The sequence below is a fragment of the Delphinus delphis genome, chromosome 12 (assembly GCF_949987515.2).
Source record: "Delphinus delphis chromosome 12, mDelDel1.2, whole genome shotgun sequence".
NCBI classification, from domain to species: domain Eukaryota; kingdom Metazoa; phylum Chordata; class Mammalia; order Artiodactyla; family Delphinidae; genus Delphinus; species Delphinus delphis.
In genome coordinates, this window is record NC_082694.2 from 32,306,797 (window position 1) to 32,334,698 (window position 27,902).

A 27,902-nucleotide genomic window follows, 5' to 3' on the forward strand; every position below is an offset into this window, starting at 1 on the left:
GGAAGCAGAAGATGGGGAACCACGCATGGGTGACTCGGTGATTGATACCGTGACAGGCAGGATTTGCCCCCACTTCCAAGTCCCACTGGTCTGGCGCATCTTATAGCATAAAAGACCTTTTCAAGGTGAAAAATCACTTATGTTTTCATGAGGTTTTGTTGAAAGGGAATCATTTCACTCAACTCAGTGTATGCACTAAATGGAGATACAATAACTGACATGTTTTATAATGAACTTGCATGGGGTACAATCAGGAAAGAAGTAGTAAACCTCTTAATGTGGAATTTAAAACATGGAAGAAAGGGTTTATTCGTGTGCTCAATAATGGATCATACATTTTTCTCCTTCAGCTCCTTATCTCCGCCCTTCCCCTCTCTCCTTCACTTTTCTGGCATTTCCTTAATTGTATCAACTGTGAAATGTGAGAACTTCAAATCCAACCTAAGAGAAGTGGAAGGAAGCTGTACTCAGACTTAAAAATAGCCCCAGAAAACATCTGTTCCTTTGAATATATTGAAAGCTCTTTCAAAATACAAATAGACAAACATAGCTAATTAATTCACTTGAACGTTAAATCCCATTGATATACAGTGTGAGTTTTGTTATACGAGGGATGGATGTATATTGGGGGATGAATTTCCATAATGCCACTTCTACTTGCATAATTTTGAGAAAGAGGCTTCACAATGACCTTCTGGAGTGTTTGGCCATAAAAATAGCACTGACCATTCCAATCTCCAGCACTTTCCCCTGCATGATAAAAAATACTTTGGAAAATGTGACTTCTGTGATCTTTGGGAGGAGGGCTGGAAAGGGAGGGCCGAGGGTTCAGAGTGGCACAGGAAATCTGTGTTTGTAACGCTTAAGTGTGTGGGTGTGTTCACGTGGGCAGGGCTGGAGAGGAAATATGAAAGCAAATGTTTGCAAACCATTGCAAGCAGGAGCTGAATGAGAGACTCAGAGCATCTATAAAATTTACAAAACATATTTGATATCCATGGAGTGTCCTGGGTTGGGATTATTACAAACTACTATTGACACCGAAAGCACTATGTATAAGAGAAAAAATTGATATTGGTTTTTGTCAAAATTAAAACCTTTGCTCTTTGAAAGGCACTGAGAGAATGAAAAGCAAGCCACAGATTGGGAAAAAATATTTGCAAACCACATTTCTGACAAAGGAATTGTACCCAGAATATATAAAGAATTCTTAAAACTCAACTATAAGTAAACAAACAAACCGATTTTTTAAATGGGCAAACTATTGAACAGAGACTTCACTAAATGAAAAGATGCCAAACATCAGGAAACCATATCAGGAAACCATAAAGTAACACCACAATGAGGTACCTTCACAATCATATTAGAGTGACTGAAATAAAATTTAAAGACAAACTAACAGTACTAAGGACGGCTAAGGATGAGAAGCAACCGGAACTTTCAAACAAGGCTGGTGGGAATACAAAATGGTACAGCTACTTTGGGAAATAATGTGACAGTTTCTTACAAAGTTAAGCATTCACTTACAATATGACCCAGCAGTCTCACTACTCAAAATTTACCAAAGAGAAATGAGACATTATATTCACACCAAAACCTGTAAGCACCTATTTATAGCAGGCGATTCTAACTCCTAAAAATCAGAAGCAAACCCAGTGTCTTTCAACTGATGAATGGCCACATCCACACAATACAATAATACTCAGCAATAAAAAGGATGAAACTATTGATACAAGCAGGAACATGGATGAATCTCAAATGCATTCTGCTGTCTAAAAGAAATCAGACTGCAGACAGGCTACGTCCTATACAATTCCATTTATACGATATTTAGGACAAAGTAAAACTATAGGGATGGAGAACAGATGAGGGTTTGCCCAGGGTTGGCCAAGAGGGGTTGGCTAAAAAGAGACGGTGCTGGACCTGTCTATCTCGATTATGTTGGTTATCACATGACTCTAGGCATTTGCCGAAACTCATACAACTGCAGACCAAAGTAAATACGTTTTACTAGATGTCAATTTCAAAACAAGTTTTTCATCTGCTGTCATTTGTTGCATGTTTGTTACACAGAACCACCTGACATTCTCACTTCCTCCTGACCTTCAAAAGTTTCCGTAGCTAATATAAGTTCTTTTTTTTTTTTGAATATCAAATGCTGACTTTCTTTCTTTTTTTTTTAACATCTTTATTGGAGTATAATTGCTTTACAATGGTGTGCTAGCCTCTGCCCTACAACAAAGTGAATCAGCTATACATATACATACATCCCCATATCTCTTCCCTCTTGCATCTCCCTCCCTCCCACCCTCCCTATTCCACCCCTCTAGGTGGTCACAAAGCACCGAACTCATCTCCCTGTGCTATGCAGCTGCTTCCCACTGGCTATCTATTTTATATTTGGTAGTGTATATAAGTCCATGCCACTCTCTCACTTCGTCCCAGCATACCCTTCCCCCTCCCCGTGTCCTCAAGTCCATTCTCTACAACTGCGTCTTTATTCCTGTCCTGCCCCTAGATTGTTCAGAACCTTTTTTTTTTTCTTTTAGAGTCCATATATATGTGTTAGCATACGGTATTTGTTTTTCTCTTTCTGACTTACTTCACTCTGTATGACAGACTCTAGGTCCATCCACCTCACTACAAATAAGTCAATTTCGTTTCCTTTTATGGCTAATATTCCATTGTATATATGTGCCACATCCTCTTTATCCATTCATCTGTCGATGGACACTTAGGTTGTTTCCATGTCCTGGCTATTGGAAATAGAGCTGCAATGAACGTTGTGGTACATGACTTTTTTTTTTTACAATTTTTTTAAACATCTTTATTGGAGTATAATTGCTTTACAATGGTGTGTTAGTTTCTGCTTTATAACAAAGTGAATCAGCTATACATATACATATGTCCCCATATCTCTTCACTCTTGCATCTCCCTCCCTCCCACCCTCCCTATCCCACCCCTCTAGCTGATCTCCCAGTGCTATGCGGCTGCTTCCCACTAGCTATCTATTTTACGTTTGGTAGTGTATATATGTCCATGCCACTCTCTCACTTTGTCCCAGCTTAACCTTCCCCCACCCCATATCCTCAAGTCCATTCTCTAGTAGGTCTGTAGAGATAAGTTCTTCAAGACCTTTTTTTTTTTTCCTTAGATTCCATATATATGTGTTAACATACAGTATTTGTTTTTCTCTTTCTGACTTACTTCACTCTGTATGACAGTCTCTAGGTCCATCCATCTCACTACAAATAACTCAGTTTCATTCCTTTTCATGGCTGAGTAATATTCCATTGTATATATGTGTCACATCTTCTTTATCCATTCATCTGTTGATGGACACTTAGGTTGCTTCCATGTCCTGGCTATTGTACATAGTGCTGCAATGAACATTGTGGTACATGACTCTTTTTGAATTATGGTTTTCTCAGGGTATATGCCTAGTAGTGGGATTGCTGGGTCATATGGTAACTCTATTTTTAGTTTTTGGAGGAACCTCCATACTGTTCTCCATAGTGGCTGTATCAATTTACATTCCCACCAACAGTGCAGGAGGGTTCCCTTTTCTCCACACCCTCTCCAGCATTTATTGTTTGCAGACTTTTTGATGATGGCCATTCTGACTGGTGTGAGGTGATACCTCCTTGTAGTTTTGATTTACATTTCTCTAATCAGTGATGTTGAGCATTCTTTCATGTGCTTGTTGGCAATCTGTATATCTTCCTTGGAGAAATGTCTATTTAGGTCTTCTGCCCATTTTTGGATTGGGTTGTTTGTTATAAGTTCTGAATAGAAAAAAAGAAAGTGACTTCTACCATCCCACAGTGACTTGGATTAGGTGAGTGGCCTCAGAAAAACATGGGAATGTAGGGAAGACCAAAATATTAAGCTAAATCTCCCCAGATGGTAAGAGAGCAGGGAGGGCGGATGGTACCCCTTCAAAGGCTGGTCTACCTCATGGCATGCCGTCCCCAGCAATGAGCCCACACTCCTGCGAAGAAAGTCTGACCATGATCCTCACCCGGATGACTAATTTAGGTGTCTCAGACTAATAAGGGAACCTGGCCAGGGGTGTTTCCTCCCATCAACACGGTCTCTGAATTCCAGTGCTTCCAGGTTTTAGTACAAGGGAAAGCACAATGATAGGTAAGCTGGTGGCGTTAAATACTCTGAAAAGGAGTTCTTTGGTGGAAAGTAGTAGAAAGCCCACTGGGTAGTGTTCAGGAGACTTAATTAGCCAGGCCTGGTTCTGCTGCTAACTTGCTGTGTTCATATTTGAGCAGTCTACATAGTGCATGTTTTATCATTGTCTTACCAGACTTGGTTTTTTTTTTTTTGGCTGAAAAAAACAGACTCTGAATCAAGCTGGTTTAATACAGATAGATAATAGATCCTTAGAACGATAGATCGACACATACATACATACATACATGGACCAATAATTAGATCAACCCATTGTTCTTAACTGGGGACATTTTGACCCCCAAGGGATATTTGGCAATGTCTAGAGATATTTTGGTTGTCACAACTAGGAGGGTTGCCACTGCCATGAGGTGGAGAAGTCCAAGGTTGCTGCTAAATACGCTACCGTGCACAGGGCAGCTGCCACAGCAAACTGTTGTCTGGCCCAAAATGGCCACAGTGTTGAGGCTGAGAAACCCTGCTATAAGTATGGACACACACATACATGTATAAACATAATGATGTATGTGCATGTGTGTATAATTTTTTAAAAAGAAAATATTCTTTCAAAACACTAAGGTAACTTTGGGGAAAAGATCATGGCTCAGGATGATTAGAAATCAAGGTAGATTTTGCAAGTTTTGAGCTCTTAGAGTTCAAGGCCCTTCCTCTTAGTGTCCTACGTTTTGCAAGGCTCGGTTCTAAATGCCCGTTCTCTGTGAACCTCCGGCTGTGAGAAAACAAGCTAGTTGCCGCTGAGTCAGCTCTGTCCAAGGACAGGCTTGCAAAGGCCAAGCCTGTGGCCACCCATGGAGATGGGTTGGAAGCCAAGAGGGGGAGCTGGGAAAACAGCCCCAAAGAGGCTATTAAATGTATCTGTAAAGGGATGATAAGGCCATCTACCCTCTAGAAGTCTACCATTAAATAAATGACCGTGGGCCGCAGGTCTCTTGGAAGCAGAAATGGCAGGTCTCTCCTTGAAATGGAATTCATAATCTCCCTTTTTTTCCCTTTTTATCTTGAAGAACAGTTTGCGGTTGTTATGCTACTACAGAACAAATAGAACCGTAACTTATGTTCCCCAGTTTGCACAGCTGATTCCATGAACTTTAATAAGTTTTGCTTCCTTATGTCAGTCCCAAGTTTTACCCGCTTAGAGCTGTCAGGATATGAAGGGTAATTTTGCCACCTGAAGTTTATATGGACCGAATGAGATAACGGAAAGTACAGTAAATCCCTGTCCCGACACAGTCAGTGGGGGCCAAAATCAGTCATCTACAGCATAAGGTCACGTTATTTTGAAGCTAATGAAATGGCACGGCGACCTTGAACCTGCTCAGTTGCCCAAGGCAGCTCCAAAGGTCCAGGTGGACCAACAGGCCTGACCCAGCCGCGGCTGAGTGTGCTGCCCTCTGGTGGCCATAGTCAGCTTTAGCTTACACATCAAGGACCAGCATGCGGTCCAGAATGCCGGGACCAGCAGGTCAGAAACAAGAAGCAATTCTAAGAATTTCCCAGTTAGTTGTCACCCTTGTATTGTCCCAGGCCAGGAACAGTGGGCCAGGAAAGGCTGTAGACTAGAGAACCATGTGGCATTTTCCCTCTACTCAGCTTTCTCTCCCTCCACTCTCTTACACACGACACCCAGAAAATACCCTTGGACAGGACAGAGGATGGACCCATGTGCGCACCACATTGTGTCTAATTATCACGGGGTTCCTTACTGGGGGCGGGGTGCTGGGAGTGGTTTGTTGCTTGGAAACGTAAAACAGTGGTTTTAGCCTTTGTATAGACCCTTTTGAGAGTCTGCACGTACACATATAATTCTTCATACAATTTTGGGAGGGTCGTGCGTTTACTGAAGCCAGTCCAGGACACAGAGGGAAGAACACTGGATACAGGCCTGACAAACATGTTTGTTGGGTAATAATACATGTATGTCACAAGCCACTCTGAAGCCATTTGGAACAGAAAGGGAAAAGCTCAGGGGTAGGCAAGAGAGAAGAAAGAGAAAATCTATGCCAATTGGAGGATACTAAGCCCTTTACTGTCCTCTAGAACGTGCCAAATGTCTGTATGGCCCCTTAGACATATTTATCTATGCTGTGTATCCCCACCTTCTCTTTTCACCCTTAATACTGGGTTCCTGTTTTACACACCTGTGTTTTTTCTCATCCCCCTGTGCTTTCTGGCCAGAGTCGCTGGCAGGCTGGCAGTGAGGCTTGAGTTGGGAGTGAGGAGACCGGTTGGGATTAGGCTGACATCCCCACCTCACCGAGTGAGTATTACAAGCACTACCCTGTCTCTGGGCTCTGAATGGGGATGAACATCTCTCAATCCCTTTGGGGCTGGAATGAGACACTGTGAAGAGATGAAAAACATGGAAAGAGAATTTGTCTTTAAATTTTGGAGTCTACAGTGTTATTCCCAAAATAAGTCCTTCTAGGCTACCCCACAAGCAATTCATGCTTAGAGCTGGTGAAATAGTGTCAGCTGGCCCTGTATGTTGGCCACGCCCACAGCAGCAGAACCCAAACTTCGCCAGATACCAAGGTGGCACCCTTGTCACTTACATCAGTGTCTCTGCTAGTTGGAATTTAGCAGCCAAGTTTGAGAACCAATGATTTAGAGGAGGGGTAGGGAAGGTTCAGCTCAAGAACCTGATGCCATCTTCATGTGATTCTCTTGAGCCCTGGAATGATGGCTCTGATAGATGAAACTATCAACACATGCAGGCACTGGGGAGCTCGTGGAGAATAAGTTAAGGACCGTGAAAACTGGAGGCTGGATAATGGTTAGGAAGCTCGCAGTAATCTGGAGATAAGACAAGAGGGTGGATCTGAGATACAGGTAAGAGAATTAGTAGGACTGATGTGCTCTATTTGGGGAAGGAAGGGGTCCTGGTCAAGAGGTCAAGGTCCGGCTCAACAATCAGCCCATTCTTGGGACACAAGGTAGAAAAACATCAAGGTTGACTCTATAATTTGTGGCCCCCAGTACAAAGTAAAAATGTGGGGCTCCTTGTTCAAAAATAATTAAGAATTTCAAGAGCCTCTAACCAAGCGCGGGGACCCTGCGCGGTTGCCCAGGTCGCACACCCAAGCACCAGCACTGAGAGGATCTTGGCCACTTTAGGAGTGGACGATACAGGGGGTGTGTGGAGAGAGACACCTAGAAATGAAAGGCCACTGGGTGATGACTCTGTCTCTTTGAAGGACTCACAGAAGTGCTAGCTGGGGTTATTGTAGGAGGTAGATTTTCTGTTTGTTATTGTAGATTTTCCTGTTTGTCGGTGAATTTCTTGTGAATATTTGAACGGCAGGATTACCCTGAGGGCTCTGGTTTACTATTGGCTGCTGGGGAGTCAATGGCACCAGGGACTGTGGAGATGCATTTGGTGGAGGAGTCTGTGGAATGTGCCATTCTGGGAGTAGAAGATGATAAGGGTTGTGTGCAAACTGCAATGGTGACATATGAAAACTTATCCATCCAAGTTCAGTTTGGGAAGTAGGAATTGCCTATTAAGGATTTAAGCGTTTATCGAATATTTGGAGGAGCTCAAAGAGCAGACTTCAGGCACCAGGGCAAAACAAACCTGATTCCCTCAGAGACAGATCACCTCTGGGGAAATTCCACAAGTAAGGTCCCTCCGCAGAGACTGCCGCCACTGCCCCCCATGTCCGAGACCCCACAGAGCGGGCGCTGGAGCTGCGATGTCCAGGAGCCTCACGGGTTCCCATCTTGTTTGCCAGCAATAACCAAGGAGACACAGGGAGATGCCTGCCCTTCACTTCTACGGTCCGGATCGCATACCAGTGAATTGACCCAGCAGAACGTCATCTATTTCTAGAATCCTGGCTACGAGGGAGTCTGAGAAACCTTGGTTTCAGGTTTTCAGTCTCTCCAAAGAAAGGAAAAGTAGAAGGACGTTTCAGCGAGAGTCCAGGGTTACAATCATAGCCGGTTTTGTCATCCCTAATTGAAAGCATGATAACTTTCTGAATCCGCAGCTGATGAGTTCAGTTTGACTGCTGGTCGGTGAAAGCCAACCTGCAGGGCTTTGAAGAGCATCCTCCCCTACAGCAAGACCTGTCTTCCACTCACCTCACCTGCTGCACCCTCTTTCCCTCCCTCTGCCTTTGCTGGGTCCCTCTCCCACCCTCTGTCTTTCCTCCTTTCTACTCTCCATTGCTCCCCCTCGCTCTTCATCTTAGCTACCCACCCAGACTAACTGATCACACGACAACACTGACGTACAACTTTAATATTTCCATTTCCTGAGAAAAGCTGCTTTGCGCCTCTTAGGAGCTCCCTGGATACCCTAACCCTAGCGCTAACCAATATCCAGTTAAAGAGGGGGAGGCAGGGCTTCCCTGGTGGCACAGTGGTTGAGAGTCCGCCTGCCTATGCAGGGGACACGGGTTCATGCCCCGATCCGGGAAGATCCCACATGCCGTGGAGCGGCTGGGCCCGTGAGCCATGGCCGCTGAGCCTGCGCGTCCGGAGCCTGTGCTCCACAATGGGAGAGGACACAACAGTGAGAGGCCTGCGTACCGAAAAAAAAAAAAAAGGGGGGGGGGAGGCAGAGGGTTTGGGGCTGCTGAACATGTCTCCCCAGTCCCTGAGTCTGAAGTGGAGGGATTAATTCATTGGCCTCACTTCAATCCCCATCATCAAGAAGACTTTGGGGATGAAGAGGTACAAACTACTATGTATAAAATAAGCTACAAGGACATAGTGTACAACACGGGGAATAGAGCTAATATTTTATAATAACTATAAATGGAGTGTAACCTTTAAAAATTGTGAATCGCGCTCTTGTACACCTGTAACTTATGTAACATTGTACATCAGCTATACTTCAAGTTTTCAAAAAAGACTTTGATTACAGGAGCGAGAAGTATCCCTTGGCACCCTATGCAGCAGCCTAAGCCCTGTGACTTAGGTCCCAACCTGTCTTGAGAACAGCTAGATTCTCAGTCACCTGCATGTGCTTCCAAATTAGCTTCAGAAACCAAAAGTTCTACTTCCTTCTCCAAAAGAAAGGCAGAATTGTCTGTCTGGATCAAACCATTGCTCCACACCAGTAAGGGCAGCAGAAAAACATGCGTTGGTCTTGTTGTAACGTACAGATTTCACTGGGGTGAGGCAAAGTTAGCAGGCCACAGGGCAGTCCCCAGCTATCCCACGAAAATCTCCGAGATCACCTATTTGTATGACAGGCACTGTTCTTGGCAGCAATGGCCTAAAAGTGAGGGAAACAGACAAAGCCCGGCCTTCGAGGAGCTTATAGTCTAGTGGGGGTGGAGACCATAGACATGAAAACAAATGAATATCATTTCCGGTACAAAAGTGCTGTGAAGAAAATAGAATAAGGTGATGGGATAAAGAGAGACTGCAGTAGGGGGATGCTATAGTAGGTATTAGGGTCAGGAAAGACCTCTTTAAAGAGAAAATATTTGAGCCGAAGCTGAATGGAGTGGAGGAAAGACCACGGTAAGATCTGGGTAAGGGTATATCAGAGAGAGAGTGGCAGACAGGCCCGAGGTGGCCTTGAGCTCCAAGTGTTTAAGGAACTAGGAGGTGGGCGTGGCTGAAGGGCAGTGTGAGAGGAGCAGAGGAGAGGCAGGTGGGTTGGGGGAAGGGGTTGGGGGTCAGACCCCACAGGCAGGGATAATTAGTTTGAATCTCATACTGATGGTTTTCAAGAAGACGTTCCACAAGTTGATTTCTGCTTTTAAATGCTATCAAGTCTGGCCATGGTGCAGAGCGTACATTGTACAGCAGTGGTCCCCAGCCCTTTGGGCACCAGGGACCAGTTTTGTGGAAGACAATTTTTCCACGGGGGGAAGAATGGTTCAGGCGGTAATGCGAGCGATGGGAAGCCATGGGGAGCGGCAGACGAAGCTTTGCTCGCTGGCCCACGGCTCGCCTCCTGCTGTGCGACCTCGGTCCTAACAGGCTGCGGACCGGTACCAGTCCGCAGCCCGGGGGGGCTGGGGACCCCTGTTCTACAGGGCAAGAGTGGAGGCAGGAAGACTAGTTAGGAAAAAATGGCAGAAGACTCAGCAAGAAATGATGGTGTTTACAGTATCAGAGATAATTGAAAATAATCAGATGAGAAACACAAATCGCTAACGAATCCAAATGTCTTTTTCTGGTGGATTAGATGCGGGGTGGTAGAGAAAAACATGAACGGAAGATGACCGTAGATGGAAGCTTGAGCAACCGGGTGAAAGGTAGAGTCTTTTACTGACATCAGCTAAACTGGGTGGGGAGGAATGCGAAGAGAGACAATTCTGGACTCTGTGTCGGACGTACCGGGAGAGAGAAGCCCGAGAGGGATCCAGGTGGAGATGGTGAGCAGTCTGGAGCCCAGCAGACAGACCAGGGTGAACGTACAAAAGGATAGACGGGATTTAAAGCCATGGGAAGGGATGAGACTACCCAGCAAGTGAGGACGGATGAAAGAAGAGGACGAGGGAACTGAGCCCTGGGGCCGGAGCTGGCCTCATAGACACGCAACCTGTGCGGTTGTGCTGAACCCCAGGTCCCTCGCACCTGGTTCAATCCTCTGCGGCCGCCATCTTGCAATTCTTCATAATTTGGAACTAGAAGCTTCACGTTTTCACTCCTCACCAGGCCCTGCAGATGATGAAGCCACTTCTGCCTCAGACACTTCAAAGTTAAGAATCTGGTGGAGACAGAGACTCCATCAAAGAAAGCTCAAAAAGAGTGATTAATGGGGTAAGGAAGGCCCAGAGTACGGTATCAAGCCAGCCCAGAGATTACTTCTGGGAGGAAATGGCCAACTGTGTCCAACACCGCAGGGCACTGGAGTGAGACAAGGACAGCGATAGATGCACCCTTGGCCAAGTTCCCAACAATCAGTGACTTTGACGATGACCTTCTTGGCAGTGTGGCCTGCACCAGTCCTTAATTTGGCTGACTACAGAATGACAAGAGACCAGTGGCCACCAGCACTGGAGAACGTGTGGCAAGACTATACAGATGGAGGCCCCCTCATCCTACCGCCCACACCTCTTCTCTTCCCGCTGCCCGCTCGCTCCATTTCGCAGAGTGAGAGGCCGCACACACATGCACGTCGACACGCCAGCCCAGACATCCAAGCTCTGTTCCGGGCCTCCCTGCCAGCAACCTTCTGCAGAACAACCACTAGGAGGACCCAGGAAGACAGGCCGGGCCGGCCCTGGAAACAGCTCTGGCTATCCTTGCGGGGAATTTCACCTTCCCGAGTGGTCTAGACAGCTAGCAGGGCCCAGGCTACGGGTGGGCAGACGCCTCGGCAGCTAGAGCCCGACCAGAGCAGGACCCTGTAAGATCCAGGCCTCCAGACGGTGGCCCCGTGCCCAAATCTAAGGGCAGTTCTGGAGGTGACGACATGGGTAGACGGAAGCACTTGTAGGTAGCAAAATGAGTTGGTTCTCATTCAGGTGCACATACTTTTCTCTAAGAAATAAAAGTGAGGGTGACAGTGGGAGTAGGTGTTAAGGCCTTGAGGAGAGAAAACATGTTTTTGGGAAAAGGAAAGGAAACTTACTAGCTAGGCGTAGCAGGCTTGTCTGGGTCTGTTGAACAGACACCTCACGTGATGGTTCACAAATTTTAAGTAAATCCAGGCAGCTCAGTGGTCTCACTTTCCCCAGCAATGTTCAGGAGCCCATGTACAGGTGCCAAGAAAGTGGCTTGTTGGGTTTAAACAGGGTTAGGGGCAGAGGAGTTAAGGGTGTTTGTTCCACAGCTCTGCAATGCCAGAATTAGCAGTCTATGGTCAAGAGGACATAAAGGGGGATTGATGGTGAAAAAGTGGCAGAACCAATGGAATGGGAGCTCACTGAGGGCCGAGAATCGCTGGAGTGGGTGCCTGCAAGTGAGACTTCAGAGATGGTACAGTTATGAGGGAGGACATGGTTTACTTAGGACCATGAGCCGTTTCTTTCAAGAAACATTTTTTATCTGGAACCCTACTTTGTATCTGTAAAGACACAAAAGGTGATTAAATCATCCGTCGCTTCCGTTATAATGCTGGGCATTTCAGGCCACAGAGGATGAGATATGGGGATAACTTTGTGATGACCAGGGACTGGTTTAATCTAGGTCTTTCTGGAGAGAAATAAGGGAAATGGACCTAGTTTACGGGTAGAAACGTAGTTATGTTGTCTGTGGGCGCCCTCTACTGGCACTTAGTCAGAATAGCCATGTGGGGTTGGAAGCTTTTGGGGGTGTGTGTGGGTGTGTGTGTGTTTTAATTAACGAGTGAAACTTGCCCCTTATAGATATTTAGGGGTTATGGCTCAAGTGGGCAAGGAAACTTTAGTTACGGAACAAACCCTACGTCAGCATTTTAAATGTCACAGTCTCAGTTACGTCATTTATGACTTTCTGATTCTCTTTACAGAGAGCCCTGCTTAACCCTAACCTTGAGGGTCTCTCCAATGGGATTGAGCTACTTGAAGTCAAGATCTTAATATTTTTTTATCTTCTTACATCCTGAGCCTAGTACTGTGCCCAGCATATTGTAGGTGTCTGATAAATATGTGTCAATCAGAACAGAAGGGCAATGAGCAAATGAGCAAAGTGGTACAATGTCACAGAAGAAGGAGGGTTTAATCCTACTTGGCCAATTCAGGAAGGCTTCCAAGAGGAGAAGGGTGGTGGCCATGGGGATGGGGAGGGACAGGTAAAGTTGAAATGAATCCAGAAAATAGAAGAGCAAACCTAGGGGCCAGATAGAGACTCCACAAGGCAGGGATTTTTGTGTGATTCTGGAAAGAAGTTCCCTGCTATATGACTGACAGCTGTGGCTCCCAATCCTTCCTGAGAAAGTATGAACAAGAAACTTAAAATTTCATAAAAACAGAGAGAGGAAGCTAGCATGGCAGATTCAGGCAGGCTGAAGGAAGAATCTGGAAGGATTTTTAACCATGAGTACTGAAAAAAGAACAACAATTCAAGGTTTAAAGATTCCCCGTAATTTTTTTACCCTAAACTGTGCGACCTCACCGGAAATTCGGTTCAATAGATAATACAGAGCACTTTTACAATGATGGCATTCTTTTCTCAAAATGCCTTGTTTTCTCAGACACAGAGCATGGGACCAGGGTGACTTTTCTGGTTTTCATACTGAGTATCTCATATCTCAGGAACCCCCTGAGTCCCAGGCAAATCGGGACAGCTGGTCACCCTAGCTGAGCAGGGGAACTCAGAACAGCTCAGATGGAGAAGGCTGGTGCCAAGCTGGGCTCGGGACAGAGCACAAAGGGCCCTGGCTGAGAATGGACAGGGGATGCCAACTTACTCTGTACCTGTGATCATCACAGATCTGGGTTGTGAGCCCGGTGCGATTCCTCACCCACCAGCAAAATGGGTTTCTGGGTTCTAAACGACCAAGTGCCCAGAGGAAATTGCAAAAGAGCAAGGAGGGGGGAGAGTGCACTCGCAAGGACCCTTGGGTTGCAGCAGGAGAACTGAGGCCAAGGAAGACAGAGGTCTCATTTTGAAGGTCCTGCTGTTTCTTCACGATTGTATCTAAAAATAACGACCTGGAAATGAGTAGCTGGCCACATGCGGGATTCTTACAGAACTGGAAAAACTAAACTGCTGCTGCTGTAGCTCACACGTAAGACATCACAGACATTAACCATAGACCCCAATGAGGCCCAAACAAACAGCATGCAACCTCACTTCGATGGCCAGAGATACTCGTGACAGTGGGAGACGTCTGCAGCTCTGGCGGAAGCGGTTCCTCAGCAATGGAGGAGGGTCACCCAGGTGGTGCACAGCCCAGAGTCACTCTTTTCCTACCCAGAGTAAGAGGAGTATGAGGAACGGTCCCTATCACAGCAGCACGGAGACAGGGACCTCTCTACAGCAAACATCCTGCAGGACACTTACCACAAGCCCTTCCTCATCCTTATAGGAAAGTCACAACTCAGGTACTTTACCAACTTAGGAAAGAAATGGCAAAAACAAACAAAACAAAACAAAAAAAAGAAAAGCAAGAGGAAAGGAAAAGGACAAACGGTGAAAAGTGATGTAGCTGTGTAAACATAGTGGATGAAATTTGTATGCCTTAAGGAAGGGCTGCAGAGTCAAAGACTGGAGGTGAAGGAGTCAGAAACAAGACACGTCAGGCAACCCCAGAGCAGCAGTGCTGTGGTGAGCCGGGGGCTGACACTGGGCAGCAAAGGGGATCAGCAGATGCTGAAAAGGCCATTTGTCTAAAGAGAAAAGAGAAGAACTAAACGGGACCAAGACAAACTAAAGTAACACTGCTAGCTGGGGCTTTCACCAAAGACTTGGCTAGAAGGAGTTGATAGCGTACCCACATTGTAGTCATGCGCTTGGCGGCAGTGATGATGACAAGTGATATACGAAGCACATGCTGATGTCTGCTGTTATGCTAAGGGTTTTACCAAGATGGTCTCCTTTAATCGTCACAACAGCCATATGGGTTAGCACTGTGATTATGCCCATTTTACAGATAAAGAAAGTGAGAACCAAGGTCACATGACTAGCAACTAGTGACGGTGGAATTTACTTTAAGGTAACTTTCTAACTACCATATTGTGCACAGTTGGCGTGTGTCACTGTAGCTAGTTCAGACTTTGTTAGAAAGTTTTTTGGTAAACTTTATAAAAATCATTTTTAAATATTAAAAAATATTTTATATCAGCATCAGAAACTTCATACTGTACCACTTCCTCTTTCACTTTGAAACTCTCAGACCAACAAGGAAGCCTACAGATGGTTCAGAAGCCATAGACCAGGGTTCCAGCAGTAGCGTATCACCAGCCCCATCTGGAACATCTGTGTGTACACATTTTGGAGGTGGGTGAGTAGCATAAGGATGAAGTGAAGCGGCTGTCACAGGGCACAATGTTGAGAATGTTCCTTGAAAAGGACCTGTCATGTAGAGGTGAGCAAATACATGTTACATGAATGAATGAATGAAATGAAAATGATCGGCCTCGGTGTCCTGAAGCCACCATCATTACATATAACTAGCAAAAAAATGAGTGGGGCTTCCCTGGTGGCGCAGTGGTTGAGAGTCCGCCTGCCGATGCAGGGGACGCAGGTTTGTGCCCCGGTCCGGGAAGATCCCACATGCCGCGGAGCGGCTGGGCCCATGAGCCACGGCCACTGAGCCTGCGCGTCCGGAACCTGTGCTCCGCAACAGGAGAGGCCACAGCAGTGAGGGGCCCGCGTACCGCAAAAATAAATAAATAAATAAAATACGAGTGGTCATAGAATTGTGTTTTCATTTATGAACTAAAAGAATTGATTCTGAGCACCCATGTTCTTTGAACACTGTTTTTAGAGAAATTATAATGCCCAGTAGCCACTAATAAGTATGAAATTTATTCACAGGCTACCTGAGGAGTTGTTTACTGATAGATTGCATATACTCACACTCTCTCCTTAAAAGACTTCATGGGTTTTTCACCTTCAAATAGAAAACTCATTTGCAATGAGCACATAAATTTATACCAAAGACAAAGGAAAATATAAGTCTGCTAATTGAATGGGTAAAAGTTGTGATTGAGCTCCAATTTAACTCTGAGTTTCCTGGCAGACAAGGCAAAAAAAGAAAAACAATAGGTTTCACAATTGTCTTAACAGAAAGGAGGAAGCATGCCAGTCCCTCAAAGGAGACAAAGTATGAGCACTGAAGTCTCAGTGAATTTTCTCATCTAGGGTTACACATAGGAGTCGCCTGCATTGTTCATTTCTTGTTCTCATTTTTACAAAATGAGGAGCAGATTTCATGAAATTGTTACCTGCAGTGATGACTAAAACTGATGGGGTGACAGTAAAGTGCAGCTTAGTGAGACCATCTGTAAGGATGCCAAGGTCATGTAGCCCAAGCACAGCTTCTAGTTTGATCTGAGGTTAGAAATCAGATTATCTATAAAGAAAGGAAACAGGTGTTTGCTAAACACCTAACGTGTTATGTGCATGAAATGTTTTCTTCCTCTCAACATACATATTATTAATTCTGTTTAATAATTAAGTGAATGTTTTACTGGGATTTACTGCAAATCAGCAAAGGGGTCCCAAGCTCACGCACTCTCTTCTGTACCACACACACCTTCCTGCACTCCTACACTCTTACCAAGAAAAGCCAATGGGCAATTCATCCCTTAGACAAGCTTCTGTCGGTGCTACTTTTTACAGGCAATTCGAGTTAGTTCTCTCCAGAGAGGGCCTAGAGTGCTGGGGTTGCACATTACTGATTAAGGAGAAATTTCTTTGTTTAAAAGCCAAGCGGACGGGAATAAAGATGCAGACCTACTAGAGAACGGACTTGAGGACACGGGGAGGGGGAAGGGTAAGCTGGGACAAAGTGAGAGAGTGGCATGGACATATATACACTACCAAACGTAAAATAGATAGCTAGTGGGAAGCAGCTGCATAGCACAGGGAGATCAGCTCGGTGCTTTGTGACCACCTAGAGGGGTGGGATAGGCAGGGTGGGAGGGAGGGAGATGCAAGAGGGAAGAGATATGGGAACATATATATATGTATAGCTGATTCACTTTGTTATAAAGCAGAAACTAGCACACCATTGTAAAGCAATTATACTCCAATAAAGATGTTTAAAATTAATTAATTAATTAAAAATATAAAAGCCAATCGATCAGTTGGTAGGTTTGACTCAAATCTCTCAAGTTCAGGAGCCTTCGCTGAGCTCACTGCAAAGGAAGTCCACAGTTTCTAGATTTGTGAGTCTCTCTGTTTAAATGGCCTGGGAAAAGATTGTTACACTCTCCTTCCAGTGATAGGTAGACTCAAGGTCTCCCAGGGGACAAGATGTCTACACTGTGACTGAAATGTGGTAGAGCCTAATTTAGCTCTGAGCTTCCTGGCAGCCAAGACAAAAAGAGAAATACAATGAGTTTCACAGCTGTCTTAACAGAAACGAGGAAGCACGCCAGTTCCTCAAAGGAGACAAAGTGTGGGCTAAAGCACGGGCAGGAATCGGGTGGTAGTAAGGGAGCCCTGAGTAGAGAGGGCTCCAGGCAGATGAGAAAGGGCAGGGAACTGAAAAGGACATGGCTGGGGTCTAGAGTGTGCGTGCGTCTGCTTGGGGAAGCACCTGTGGCAAGAGTAAGCGGGCAGGTCTAATCCCTTCACAAGGAGGAGCTACACAAAATTATAGAGTTTTTTCTTCTCCAAAAGAACAGGGACCATGTACAGGAAAATCAGTCTGAGAAGGATGGCAAGTCTGGGACTCACTGAAGAACATACACATCTATATCTTAAAGATATATCTATAGATATCTTTTATCTATAGATATATAGATAAAAATGAATGGCAGTGTTGGGGAGAGAGGTGGCGGGACCAGCATGTCGATTCCTAGGAGCCCTCCTGTGGCTCCCACGGCTGTTATCATAGGACTGGTCTTGATGTCCTGTAATTGTTTCTCTGTCTATGCCACACTAGCCTGTAAGCCTTGGAGGAGCAGAGAGCAGGACTGCCTTTAGATTTGCTTGCCAGACCTATGGGTGTCATTTTGTGTGTGTGTGTAAAGTGATTTTGATTTTTTAGAACGTATTCAAAGGAAGAACAAAAAAAGCTTGCAAGGAGAAAAATGGTGATGAGTAAAGCACAAGACAAGAAATGTAAATTATTTTCTCTCTTTGTAACTCCCATATCTCAGTTCCCCTCTGGGGACTCCACAAAACTTACATACCACCCCCAGGCTGGAATCTGTCCCATTGGCCTGCCCCTCACCCTGGCTCTCCCTGTGGTATTTCCCTGAGTCTCCACGGGTGCCCTTTTGTCTCAATTGCTGTGCCAACGCTGAGGCTTCACATAAGCTCTTTACACACTCCCTTCTCCTCTGTCCAATGAAACAACCACAGAGCTGCCTCATGAGAGGCATTTTTTCTTTCATGCTGTCTTGTGTGTGATGGGACCATCATCACCAACTTAGTCTCCTTAACCAGTCCCAGGATCTTTCCAACACCCCTATAATGAGCAGCTTGCCGATGACCACGTGTAGGTCCTGGCTGGTTGCAACCTCTGCAGCTGCAGGAGGGCTTGGCACCTGGCTGCCGACTGCCAAAGAACATGTGCCGCCAGACCTTGTGCCAACACACCTGGCCAAGCACTGGAATTTGTTTTAGCTTTGAGTATTCTTAATCATGTAGTTAATACTTGTTCACTATAGAAACTCTGGAAAATACTTATAAAGTAATAATACATACATGTGTGGGTCTACCTCAGCCATAAATCCTTCACCCATGATTAGCTACTCCAGTTGGCCCTTGAACAACACAGGTTTGAACTGCATAGTTCCACTTATAGGTGAATTTTTTTGATAAATGTAGTTCCTGTGTTTTCATTTTACAGATCTTTAAGTTCAGCGAAAAGTTTGTGTTCGATTGGAGATCCTTTTGCTATTTCAACATCTTGCCCCCTTGAGTGAGTAATTTATCAATTGCTTTGTTTCTGAGGCAGAGATAGTAGTACTCAGATTTCTGCCTGCACGGAATGGGGAGGGAGGGTCCTGCGCCCCTAACAACCCCATTGTTCAAGGGTCAACTGTATTAACAAATTGTATATCTCCTTCCAGATTTTTTTTACGCATTACCCAGATTATTTATGCATTCGTTTCTTTGTTCATTTTATATACAATAATAAAATAACTTCTCATGTTACTACCAATAACGTTAGTTAGGTACATTTGGACCTTCCCAAATGCATTTCCCTTTCTTTTTCCTACAGAAGTAACAACCATCCAGAACTTTATGTTAATCAATTCCTCATTTTTCTTTATAGTTTTGCCATATACATACACAGTTTTTAAGCTTCCTGTAAATGAATCCCCATTCTGATCTTCTGTGACTTCCCTTTTCTGCCTAAACTTAAGTTTTTGCTATTCAGACTCATTGAAATATATGACCACAATTAATTAGTTTTTGCTCTTGGGTAGCATTACATTTTATAAAGATACTACAATTTATTTTTCTATTCTGTTATTGATGGGCACTTGGGTTGTTTCCTGCCCCTTGTTATTTCAGGAAATACTACTACGGAACTTCCGTACATCTCTTCTTGTTCATATACACAATAGCTTCTCCAGGGGACAGTTTCCAGAGGGAAATGGCTGCTTCATAGAGTTTGTACATCATCAGTTTCACTGATCAATGCTAAATTGTTTTCCAAAATTGTTTTATTCTTAGTGTCTGAGAGTTCCTATTGCTCCGTGTCCTTGACAACACTTGGTATTGTCAGAATTTTTCATTTTAGTAATTTTGGTGGGTGAGGTTAGGTATGTCATTGTGCTTTTAATTTACATTTCCTAATTACTGTGATCAACCATATTTCCATATATTTATTGGCAGTATTATTCCTATCCTGTAAAATACCTATTCATGTTGTTTCTTCATTTTTTAAACTATTTTTTGATTCATAGGACTTATTTATATATTCAATTCTCTCTGCCTCTGTGGATCTCTGTATCTATCTATGCATCTGTTTATCTAAAACTGTACTTTCAAATCTGACAGCTTTTAACAAGAATAATAACCTACATTGGAAATTGGTCTAGTTACAGGGTCTTAAGTAACAAATATTTTTATTCCCTTTACTCTGATTTTCTAAAGAGCAAAACTAGATCCCATATCAGACAAATAATGATTTATCAAGTGGAAAAAAAGCCCTCCACTACTGTTGTTTTTCACTTCACTACTTGGGAGATGAGAATAATGAATTTTTGTTTCTGGATAATATTTTTTCAACATTGAATTTCAGAGGGTAAAAGAAAGTTGAAAACAACTGTCCCTCCAAAGTCACTTTTTTAACGTATCTCAGAGTCATATGCTCTCTAGGGCACATTCTCCCCTCATTCGGCTTAGGGGAGCAGAGAACAATGTAATACGTGCCTGCAACTGGATACAATGTGGGTGGCCCTGAAATTCACCCAGAGATCTTCCAACTAAGCCCTCCCCAGCAGCCGGGCAGGAAGGGCTTTCCCTGGATGGTCAATACCCTCTCAATAGAGCACCTACATGCCAGCCTCTGGATGCGCCATGCCCTTGGACAGTGTGCAAGAAAGGACACTGCATCCTAGAACCCACCCTCTAGGGCTTACAGTTCAGTTAGAAAGACACATAAATGAAAGAGTTAAAGATATGAGTAACACTACATGAAAGAAATGGAAAGCTATCGTGATTTTAACCATTGGACTAAAATTGAAGATGACAAAGGATCGAAGGAAGAAGTATGTGCTCCCGGCTCCACCTCAAGTCAAGTCTGTTGGCTCTGTGTTTCCCTTGCCTCCAACCCCTGTTCCCTCCTAGGACCAATAGGTCAGACACAGGGTAGCTTGGGTCACATTCTCCCACCGCTTCCAGACCCATGGTGTGGTCTCTGGTCAGCCTCCCAGCCACTGGGGCCCTCCCCACTCCCTGAGATGGAAGTACAGAGAGTCCTCCACCCTCTCTCGGAGACTTCCACTTTCATTCCAGCCCTGGCTCAGCACTCACAAGATTCAGAGGGAACTAGAAGTGTCGCTCACCAAAAAGACGTTGGAGCCCCTTCCTGGGACACATCATGGGTCAGTGCCTTGCTATTTCCCTGAGTACTGAACCTGGTGTCCTCCTAGGGCACTGCCCATTCCCTGAAGTTATATCTTACTAAGAGCCTCTTGAAAGTTGACCTTGACAATGAATCATGAGGTAATACTTGGATTCCAGTCCCAAGTGACCTGATAACCACACCCTCTTGGTGATGATCTATTCCAGTGGTTTTCAACTAGGAGAGCTATCTCTCCCCAGACATCCAGTAACTTCTGGAGATATTTTTGGTTGTCACAACTGATAGTGGTAGGGGAGTGCTACTGTCATCTAGTGGATAGAGGTTGAGGATGCTGCTAACATCCTATAATGCACAGGATAGCCTCCATCACTGAGAACTAACCAGCCCAAAATATCTGTAGTGTCCAGACTGAGAAACCCAGACCTACTCCTGACTAGCCCAGTCTGGAAAAACCACAGGTCATGACTCCCAGCTCCACACAATTTTTAATAGATGTGAGCATCTTTGGTTATTCTTAAGTCAGTTCCTACCGTCACACCTGGACACAGGGTGCTGGAGAAGGGACCAGAGGTCCCATGGTTGAGTCAATGACTCTCTTCCCTCAGAGGGCTCAGCCTGTGATCTGAATTCTCATCAACGTGACACTCACAAAAAGTGTTCTGGCTGCAGTTCAATCTCTTGGGGTGACAAACTTGTAAATGGCATGGATAATGACAAGGGCTCCTCTGTATTTCATTATGTAATTATGATTTTTTTCATTAAAAAATACTAAATAATATCTGCTTGTACTCACTCATTCATTCAGTCAACAAATATTTGTTGTGTGCCCAGTAGGACCCAGCACCATGCTCTATGCTAAATGAATGGTAATTGTCCAAGTCTACTAACCTAGACCACAGCCGGACTTCTTGATCAGGTGAGATGGAGGGCTGGGAGCTTATTAAATTGCAGATGCTTGGATCTCCCTTCAAAGATTCTGATTTTACAAGTCAGGGTGATGCCCAGGAATCTGCATTTTTAGTGAGCACTTGTGGTGACTTCTAACACAGGCTAACTATGGGACCATGTTTTAAGAAACGTTGGTAGAAATCATGAAATCTACCCAACCTCATCCCAGGTCTGAGATTATGCAGACCTGCACTCTAATGTGGTAACGTCCTCTATCCCTGAAAAAAATCATTTAACCATTTAATCAATTAATCATCTAACCATTAATTGTCTCAAGCTTCCATTTTTAAAAGAAGGAGAATAAGACTTGTTCAAACACGGATGGTGAGAGGGTAGAGTGACCCCATGTAAAGAGAAGCAAGACATTTTCAAAAGGAACAGAATCAGAGAAGTTTTACTTCTAAAAACAAATTTTTTAGGACATACAATAGAATGAGCATTGGCCAAGTACATTGATATCAACAGTAGTTAGGAGAAAAACCTCTGATTACGTAAAATCTCTCATTCTCTGAACCGACCTTCGATGATTCCCAGCTTGGTTAGAGACCACTAATCCTCCCTGGTTACCAAGATAAATGGCTTCTCTGATTACTCTCAATTTTCTTTCAAATTCTTTCTCAGACCTATATCATTAACACTCAGATATGTGACTTTGCAGTGGACCCCTTGCTTTAGTAGCTCATTAACCACTGTTAGAGGCCCAGGTTTAAAACTGTTCCAAGCAAAACTTTTCCTAGCCATTAGAAACACCTTAATACTTATCTATGTCCATTAACAAGGAAGTTATCTCACTATACAAGCATAAGGGCAAAACACAGGGAATCATTTCCAGCCCAACTGCTCTATTCTAAATTACTGGGGTCAATTTAATAGTAGACGGAACCCATATAAAGAAACTCATGATAACAATTATAGAACAGATTAAAATCAGTGTATCACATGAATGGACCTAGAGATTATCGTACTAAGTAAAGTAAGCCAGAGAAAAAGATAAATATCATATGATATTGCTTATATGTGGTATCTTAAAAAAAATGATACAAATGAACTTATTTACAAAACAGAAATAGACTCACAGACATGAATACAAACTTATGGTTACCAAAGGGGAAAGGGCAGGGGAGAAATAAATTAGGAGTTTTGGATTAAAATATACACGCTACTATATATAAAATAGATTACCAACAAGGACCTACTGTATTACACAGGGAACTATACTCAATATCTTGTCATAACGTATAATGGAAGATGATGTAAAAAAGAATATATATGTTTATATACATGTACAATTGAATCACTTTGCTGTACACCTGAAACCAACACAACAGTGTAAATCAACTATATTTCAATAAAAAAATTTTTTAAAAATCAATGTATCAGCAACATCATTAATGGAAGAGGTATGAATTAAAGGCCAGAATATCTCAGAAAACATACCAGAGTCCCCTAAGGTAATTAATCTAAAATGTATTCTGTCCCTTTAATTAAACGTGTCTTTGTTATACCTTCAAAGGTCTCTGTATTCCTGTCTTGTCCACACTCTTTACTTTTTGCTACAAGTAACACCGCCTTAGCCCCGAGTCCACAGAGAAGGTCTGGGGACCCAGTGGACTCACAAAATAGAACACCTTGCATTCCTTTACAGATCAAGCATTTCCAAAGACTCCTACCAAAATCCACTCAAAATACGGATGAGTGTCCAAACAGGAGGGAAATTATCCTTCCATGATAAACAGAGAAAAACTCACCATGTTTTGTGAGATCTGTAGCCTTAGTCCATCCCAAGTACCCCAGATCCCACACACCAAGGAGCTCCATTCCCGCCACCTCCAAACAAAAAAGAACCCCTCCCCAGCACTTGGGAACTCTGAGCCATCATATCAGTTTGAATGCAAATTTGACCCCAAACCCAGCTCTGCCGACAGATTCATTTTTAAGTAGACTCTGCTCCCTGCAGACCGACATGCAAATGGTGGGAACTCAAGCATGAGAACCACAAAGGCAGCAAAAAGACGTTGACCATACCTATTTTCCCAGCCTCCCCTCGCAGGTTGAAATCCCAGTTTCTTGGCAACTTCAGGGACATTTTGCTTCTGGTTTGGGTGAGTTGCTGCTGAAGCAGGGAGTCTGCCTCAATTCACGCCCTTCTTGGCTTTTTGATCTTCTTGCCCCACAAGCTTGTGTGTGTGTGTTTTCCCCTTTACGATTGCTTCACAAGCAATCTTCGGTTTGAGGTTGGTCTGCCAGCATGTCTTCTCCTTTCTCAGATGAAAGGTCCATCCATCTGTCACCGGGGATGGTACCCAAACCTGCCCACGGTCCCTCGGGGGGCTGGTACCTCATGAAGTGTGCACCCTGCTTTTCCTGCTTTCAGTATTACCAGAAATATCCCAGTTGACACTTCACTCTGCGTCATGGGAAGCAAAGCTCCTGTTCAAAAGAATCTCAGGCCTCACTGAGGCGAGGTCGTGATAAACAACGGCTGCCTCTTGGCTTTTTTTTTTTTTTTAACTGTCTGCTTCCTTGCATTTGAGGAAGTGGGTGGTTGTTCAGTGTAATGATACATTATAATCTCTTTCTTGAGAAAATGGTTTTTGGAAATGCTTATATAAGTAGAGTGAGTGCTAGAGGTTTGATTAAAAGAAAAAGAAAAGAAAATTCTAAGACTCTGGCCATCTACCTCTAAGGCTCCCTTCTCATTGAACAGAGTGGGCTTACAAAAACGGTCAATAAGACAAAGAGCTTTCCCCCAAAGTCACCTTCGTTTAGGTCACCTTCTTTTAGTCACCTTCTTCCTGCTATAAGGCCCACATAGTAAGTTCTCCACCTACTCAGGACAAAGGTTCCAAGTGATCTCAGCCTGATGTCAGGAGGGTGCTGATGTATTTAGCTAATAAGTGAGCTTTAGCTGGGTAGACCCACTTAAGTGTTATCGTGGTTCTTTGACCCTGTGTACAGGGTGTGGGTTTGGGAATCAGACTGATATATGTTCACAACTCAGTTCTTCCACTTCCTAGCTCTGCAGCTTTTAACAAGCAACTGAATCTCTCTGGGCCTCAGTCTCCTTAGCAGTAAAATGGGTTGATAATAACCGTGACTGCACAGAGTTGTGAAGGCATCTAGTACAGAGCTGGAGGCATAGTGGTTACACCACAAACATCAATTCAACCCTTATTCCATTTAGTTCAGTTCTGTGACAGGCTTTCGTATGTTCAACTGGGCCAGACTGACCTAGTGATTAAGTATTTGGTCCAAGAGCCAGAATGCCTGTGTTCAAATCCTGGCCCAACCACTTTCTTGCTGTGTGACTTTGGATAAGTTTCTTGACTACTCTGTGCTTCAATAGTCTCATCTATAAATGAGGCAAATAATAGGACCTACTTCAGAGGGCTATCATGAGGCTTATTAAAGAGAGTAGATAATAAGACTAATAAGGCTATAAGGTAATGGAACTAATAAGATAGTAGGTAAGAGTGCTCACAAGAGTCATTACTGGCCAGAATATGAGCTACACATCCTTGGTCCATTCATTCTTCAGCCCTCCTGGATGACTCTGCTATACTTTCCTCTTTGCCTCCATGTACTCACTCTGTTGATGCCCTGGCTTCCTGTTCCATTGGGAAAGTTGATGCAACTGGAGGAGAACGTCTGCAAGCTCCCATCACTGTAGCGCCCTCACTTCCATGCATGGAAGCTCACACACTCAATCTTCTCTCAGTTCCGAAGGATAAACTGTGTCATCACTCCTCTATCTTTACTGCTTCATCAGTTTCTTCTCTCTCTTGGATCATTGCCACCAGCATTCACGCTTATTCTTTTGTTTTTTGTTTTTGTTTTTTGGCGGTACGCAGGCCCCTCACCGCTGTGGCCTCTCCCTTTGCGGAGCACAGGCTCCGGACGCGCAGGCCCAGCGGCCATGGCCCATGGGCCCAGCCGCTCTGCGGCATGTGGGACCCTCCCGGACCGGGGCATGAACCCGTGTCCCCGGCATCGGCAGGCTGACTCTCAACCACTGCGCCACCAGGGAAGCCCCACACTTATTCTTTTATATACTACAGTTTAAAAAATCTCTCTCGATGTCATTTCCCCCTTTGGCTACAGCCCCATTTCTCTCCTTCATTTCTGAGCCAAGTTTTCATAAGAATTGTCTATACTTGCAAACACTTGTCCTGCTATTCTCTCCTGAATCTTTTTGGTTGATGTTTTTGCTCCCATGACTCCACTGAATATATTCTGATCAAGGACATCGACCACATCCCTGTCACTGAATCCACTGGTCAATTCCACATGTCATCTCACTTTGACACATTTGATTCCTTTCTCCAAGCCCAAGCCCTCTCTCCACTTGGCTCCCAGCGTTCCTCACTGGTGTGGTTGTCTGCCTGCCGTTCTGCTTCATCTCCATTTCCTTGCTGATTCCGTTTCATCTCCCTGACCTCTTAACAGTGAAGGAAACCAGGATTCACTCACTGGACTACTCTTCCATCTATACCCACACGTTGGTGAGCTCATCTGTCTCAAGGCTTTAAATGCCATGCATTTGCTGATCCATCCAAGGTAGATTTTTAGCCCAGACTGCCCCCTGAACCCCAAATCATACACATCTCTGCTTATATAACAAATAACCACCTCAAACTAAACTGTCCAAAACTTATATCCGGCTTCCCTGGTGGCGCAGTGGTTGAGAGTCCGCCTGCCGATGCAGGGGACACGGGTTCGTGCCCCGGTCCGGGAGGATCCCACATGCCACGGAGTGGCTGGGCCCGTGAGCCATGGCCCCTGGGCCTGCGTGTCCGGAGCCTGTGCTCCGCAACGGGAGAGGCCACAACAGTGAGAGGCCCGCGTACCGCAAAAAAAAAAAAAAAAAAAAAAATCCAAAACTTATATCCGGGGGACCAGGCTGAAGGAGCAGGGGTGACCTGAGGCATATTCTTCTCATTGTGAATGAAAGGAGTGTAAGAGGGAAGAACCACATAAGCCTATTTAAAGCCTCTGCTCTTATCATATCTGCTCATATTCTAGTGACCCACACACATCACATGACCAAGTCCAAAGTCAGTGAAACAGGAAGTACACACAACCCGGGGGTGGGGGACAGGGGGGAAAAGGAGTACATGTCTGCTGATCAATGCTCCAGTGCATCACACCAACACGGCTCAGCTACCCTCCAAGCACCCCAGGGGTGCTGGATTCCTCTGAACTTAGTCAGTTGGAGACTTCGGAGCGCCCGCTTGGCATTACTGCCTGCCTGACCCAAAGAGCACTTCTCTGTTCTATCCTGACTCGGGGTGGAGGCAAGTGTGGATAGCCATCCCGAGTCCCAGCCCAGCAACATCTCCACAGGGAACTTGACATCATGCAAAGGTTCAATCCTGGGACCTAAACTCAAGAACTCTGAAAATATCTTGAAGGTAGCATTTAGAAACATGGAGAGAACTTCCCTTACTCTTCAGGGTAGGTTCCTGAAAGTCTTGGGAAAAATCTCATGACTGATGGGGAAGTTGTTCATGAATACTTGGAAAGGCAGCCAGAAGAAAAGCACCCCTGGAAAGGCCCAGCACAGCTGCCGTCCCTCCGAAAAGCCTGCTCTGGAGCAGTCAGCTGCTTGGGTAGGGGTGACGGGCAGCGTCGCTGCAGCACTGCTCCCCGATTCCTGACCTTCAGAAAATGAAGAACTATAGATGTCTTGTCTGGTTCCCAAGTTTGAATCAGCATCTGCTATAGCAAAAGGAAAAGCAAACACTCATTCATCTATTTGCTTACTGAATGCTAACCATTAATTAAGAGCTTATTTTTTTTACTGGACACTGGTAGAATGTTCACGAACAAGCTGACTTTGTTTCTGCCCTCATTCAACTTACAGTCTGTTGCGAGAGAATAGTTAAGTCAACAATTAAATACTACGTGAGAAGGGTATACTGGGGGCAGTTTGGGGAGTATGGGACTTTATCTTGGAGGGGCCTAACTGGGACTTGGGGTTGTGAGGGAAGGCTTTCTGAAGGAAGTGTCTTTTATATTAAGGCTTCATGAATGAGTTAGGGAAGAAGAGTGTTGCAGAAGTTTTCCATACGAAACAAACAGCATGCAATAGGCACAGAGGTAAGAAAGGACTCATCAGGTTGCTCCAGAAAAGGATGAAAGGGGAGGGATGGAGGAGAGACGAAGCTGGAGAGGGAGACCAGGGCTGGATCGTGGTGGATC

General features: G+C 44.6%; 1 protein-coding gene across 2 annotated transcripts in view; it reads right to left on the bottom strand.

Moving 5' to 3' along the window:
- Positions 1-24,126, bottom strand: part of ARHGAP25 (Rho GTPase activating protein 25) — an 88,123-nt gene extending 63,997 nt beyond the window's left edge. Inside the window, exon 1 of one of the 2 annotated variants that reach the window (XM_060026459.1) lies at positions 23,727-24,126. In XM_060026459.1, the coding sequence (XP_059882442.1) occupies positions 23,727-23,787 (61 nt within the window). In that variant the 5' untranslated portion in view covers positions 23,788-24,126. Of the gene's footprint in view, positions 1-23,449; positions 23,530-23,726 lie in introns of those variants that run through there. The other variant, XM_060026457.1, reaches the window with a different exon arrangement.
- Between the last annotated feature and the right edge of the window lie 3,776 nt (positions 24,127-27,902).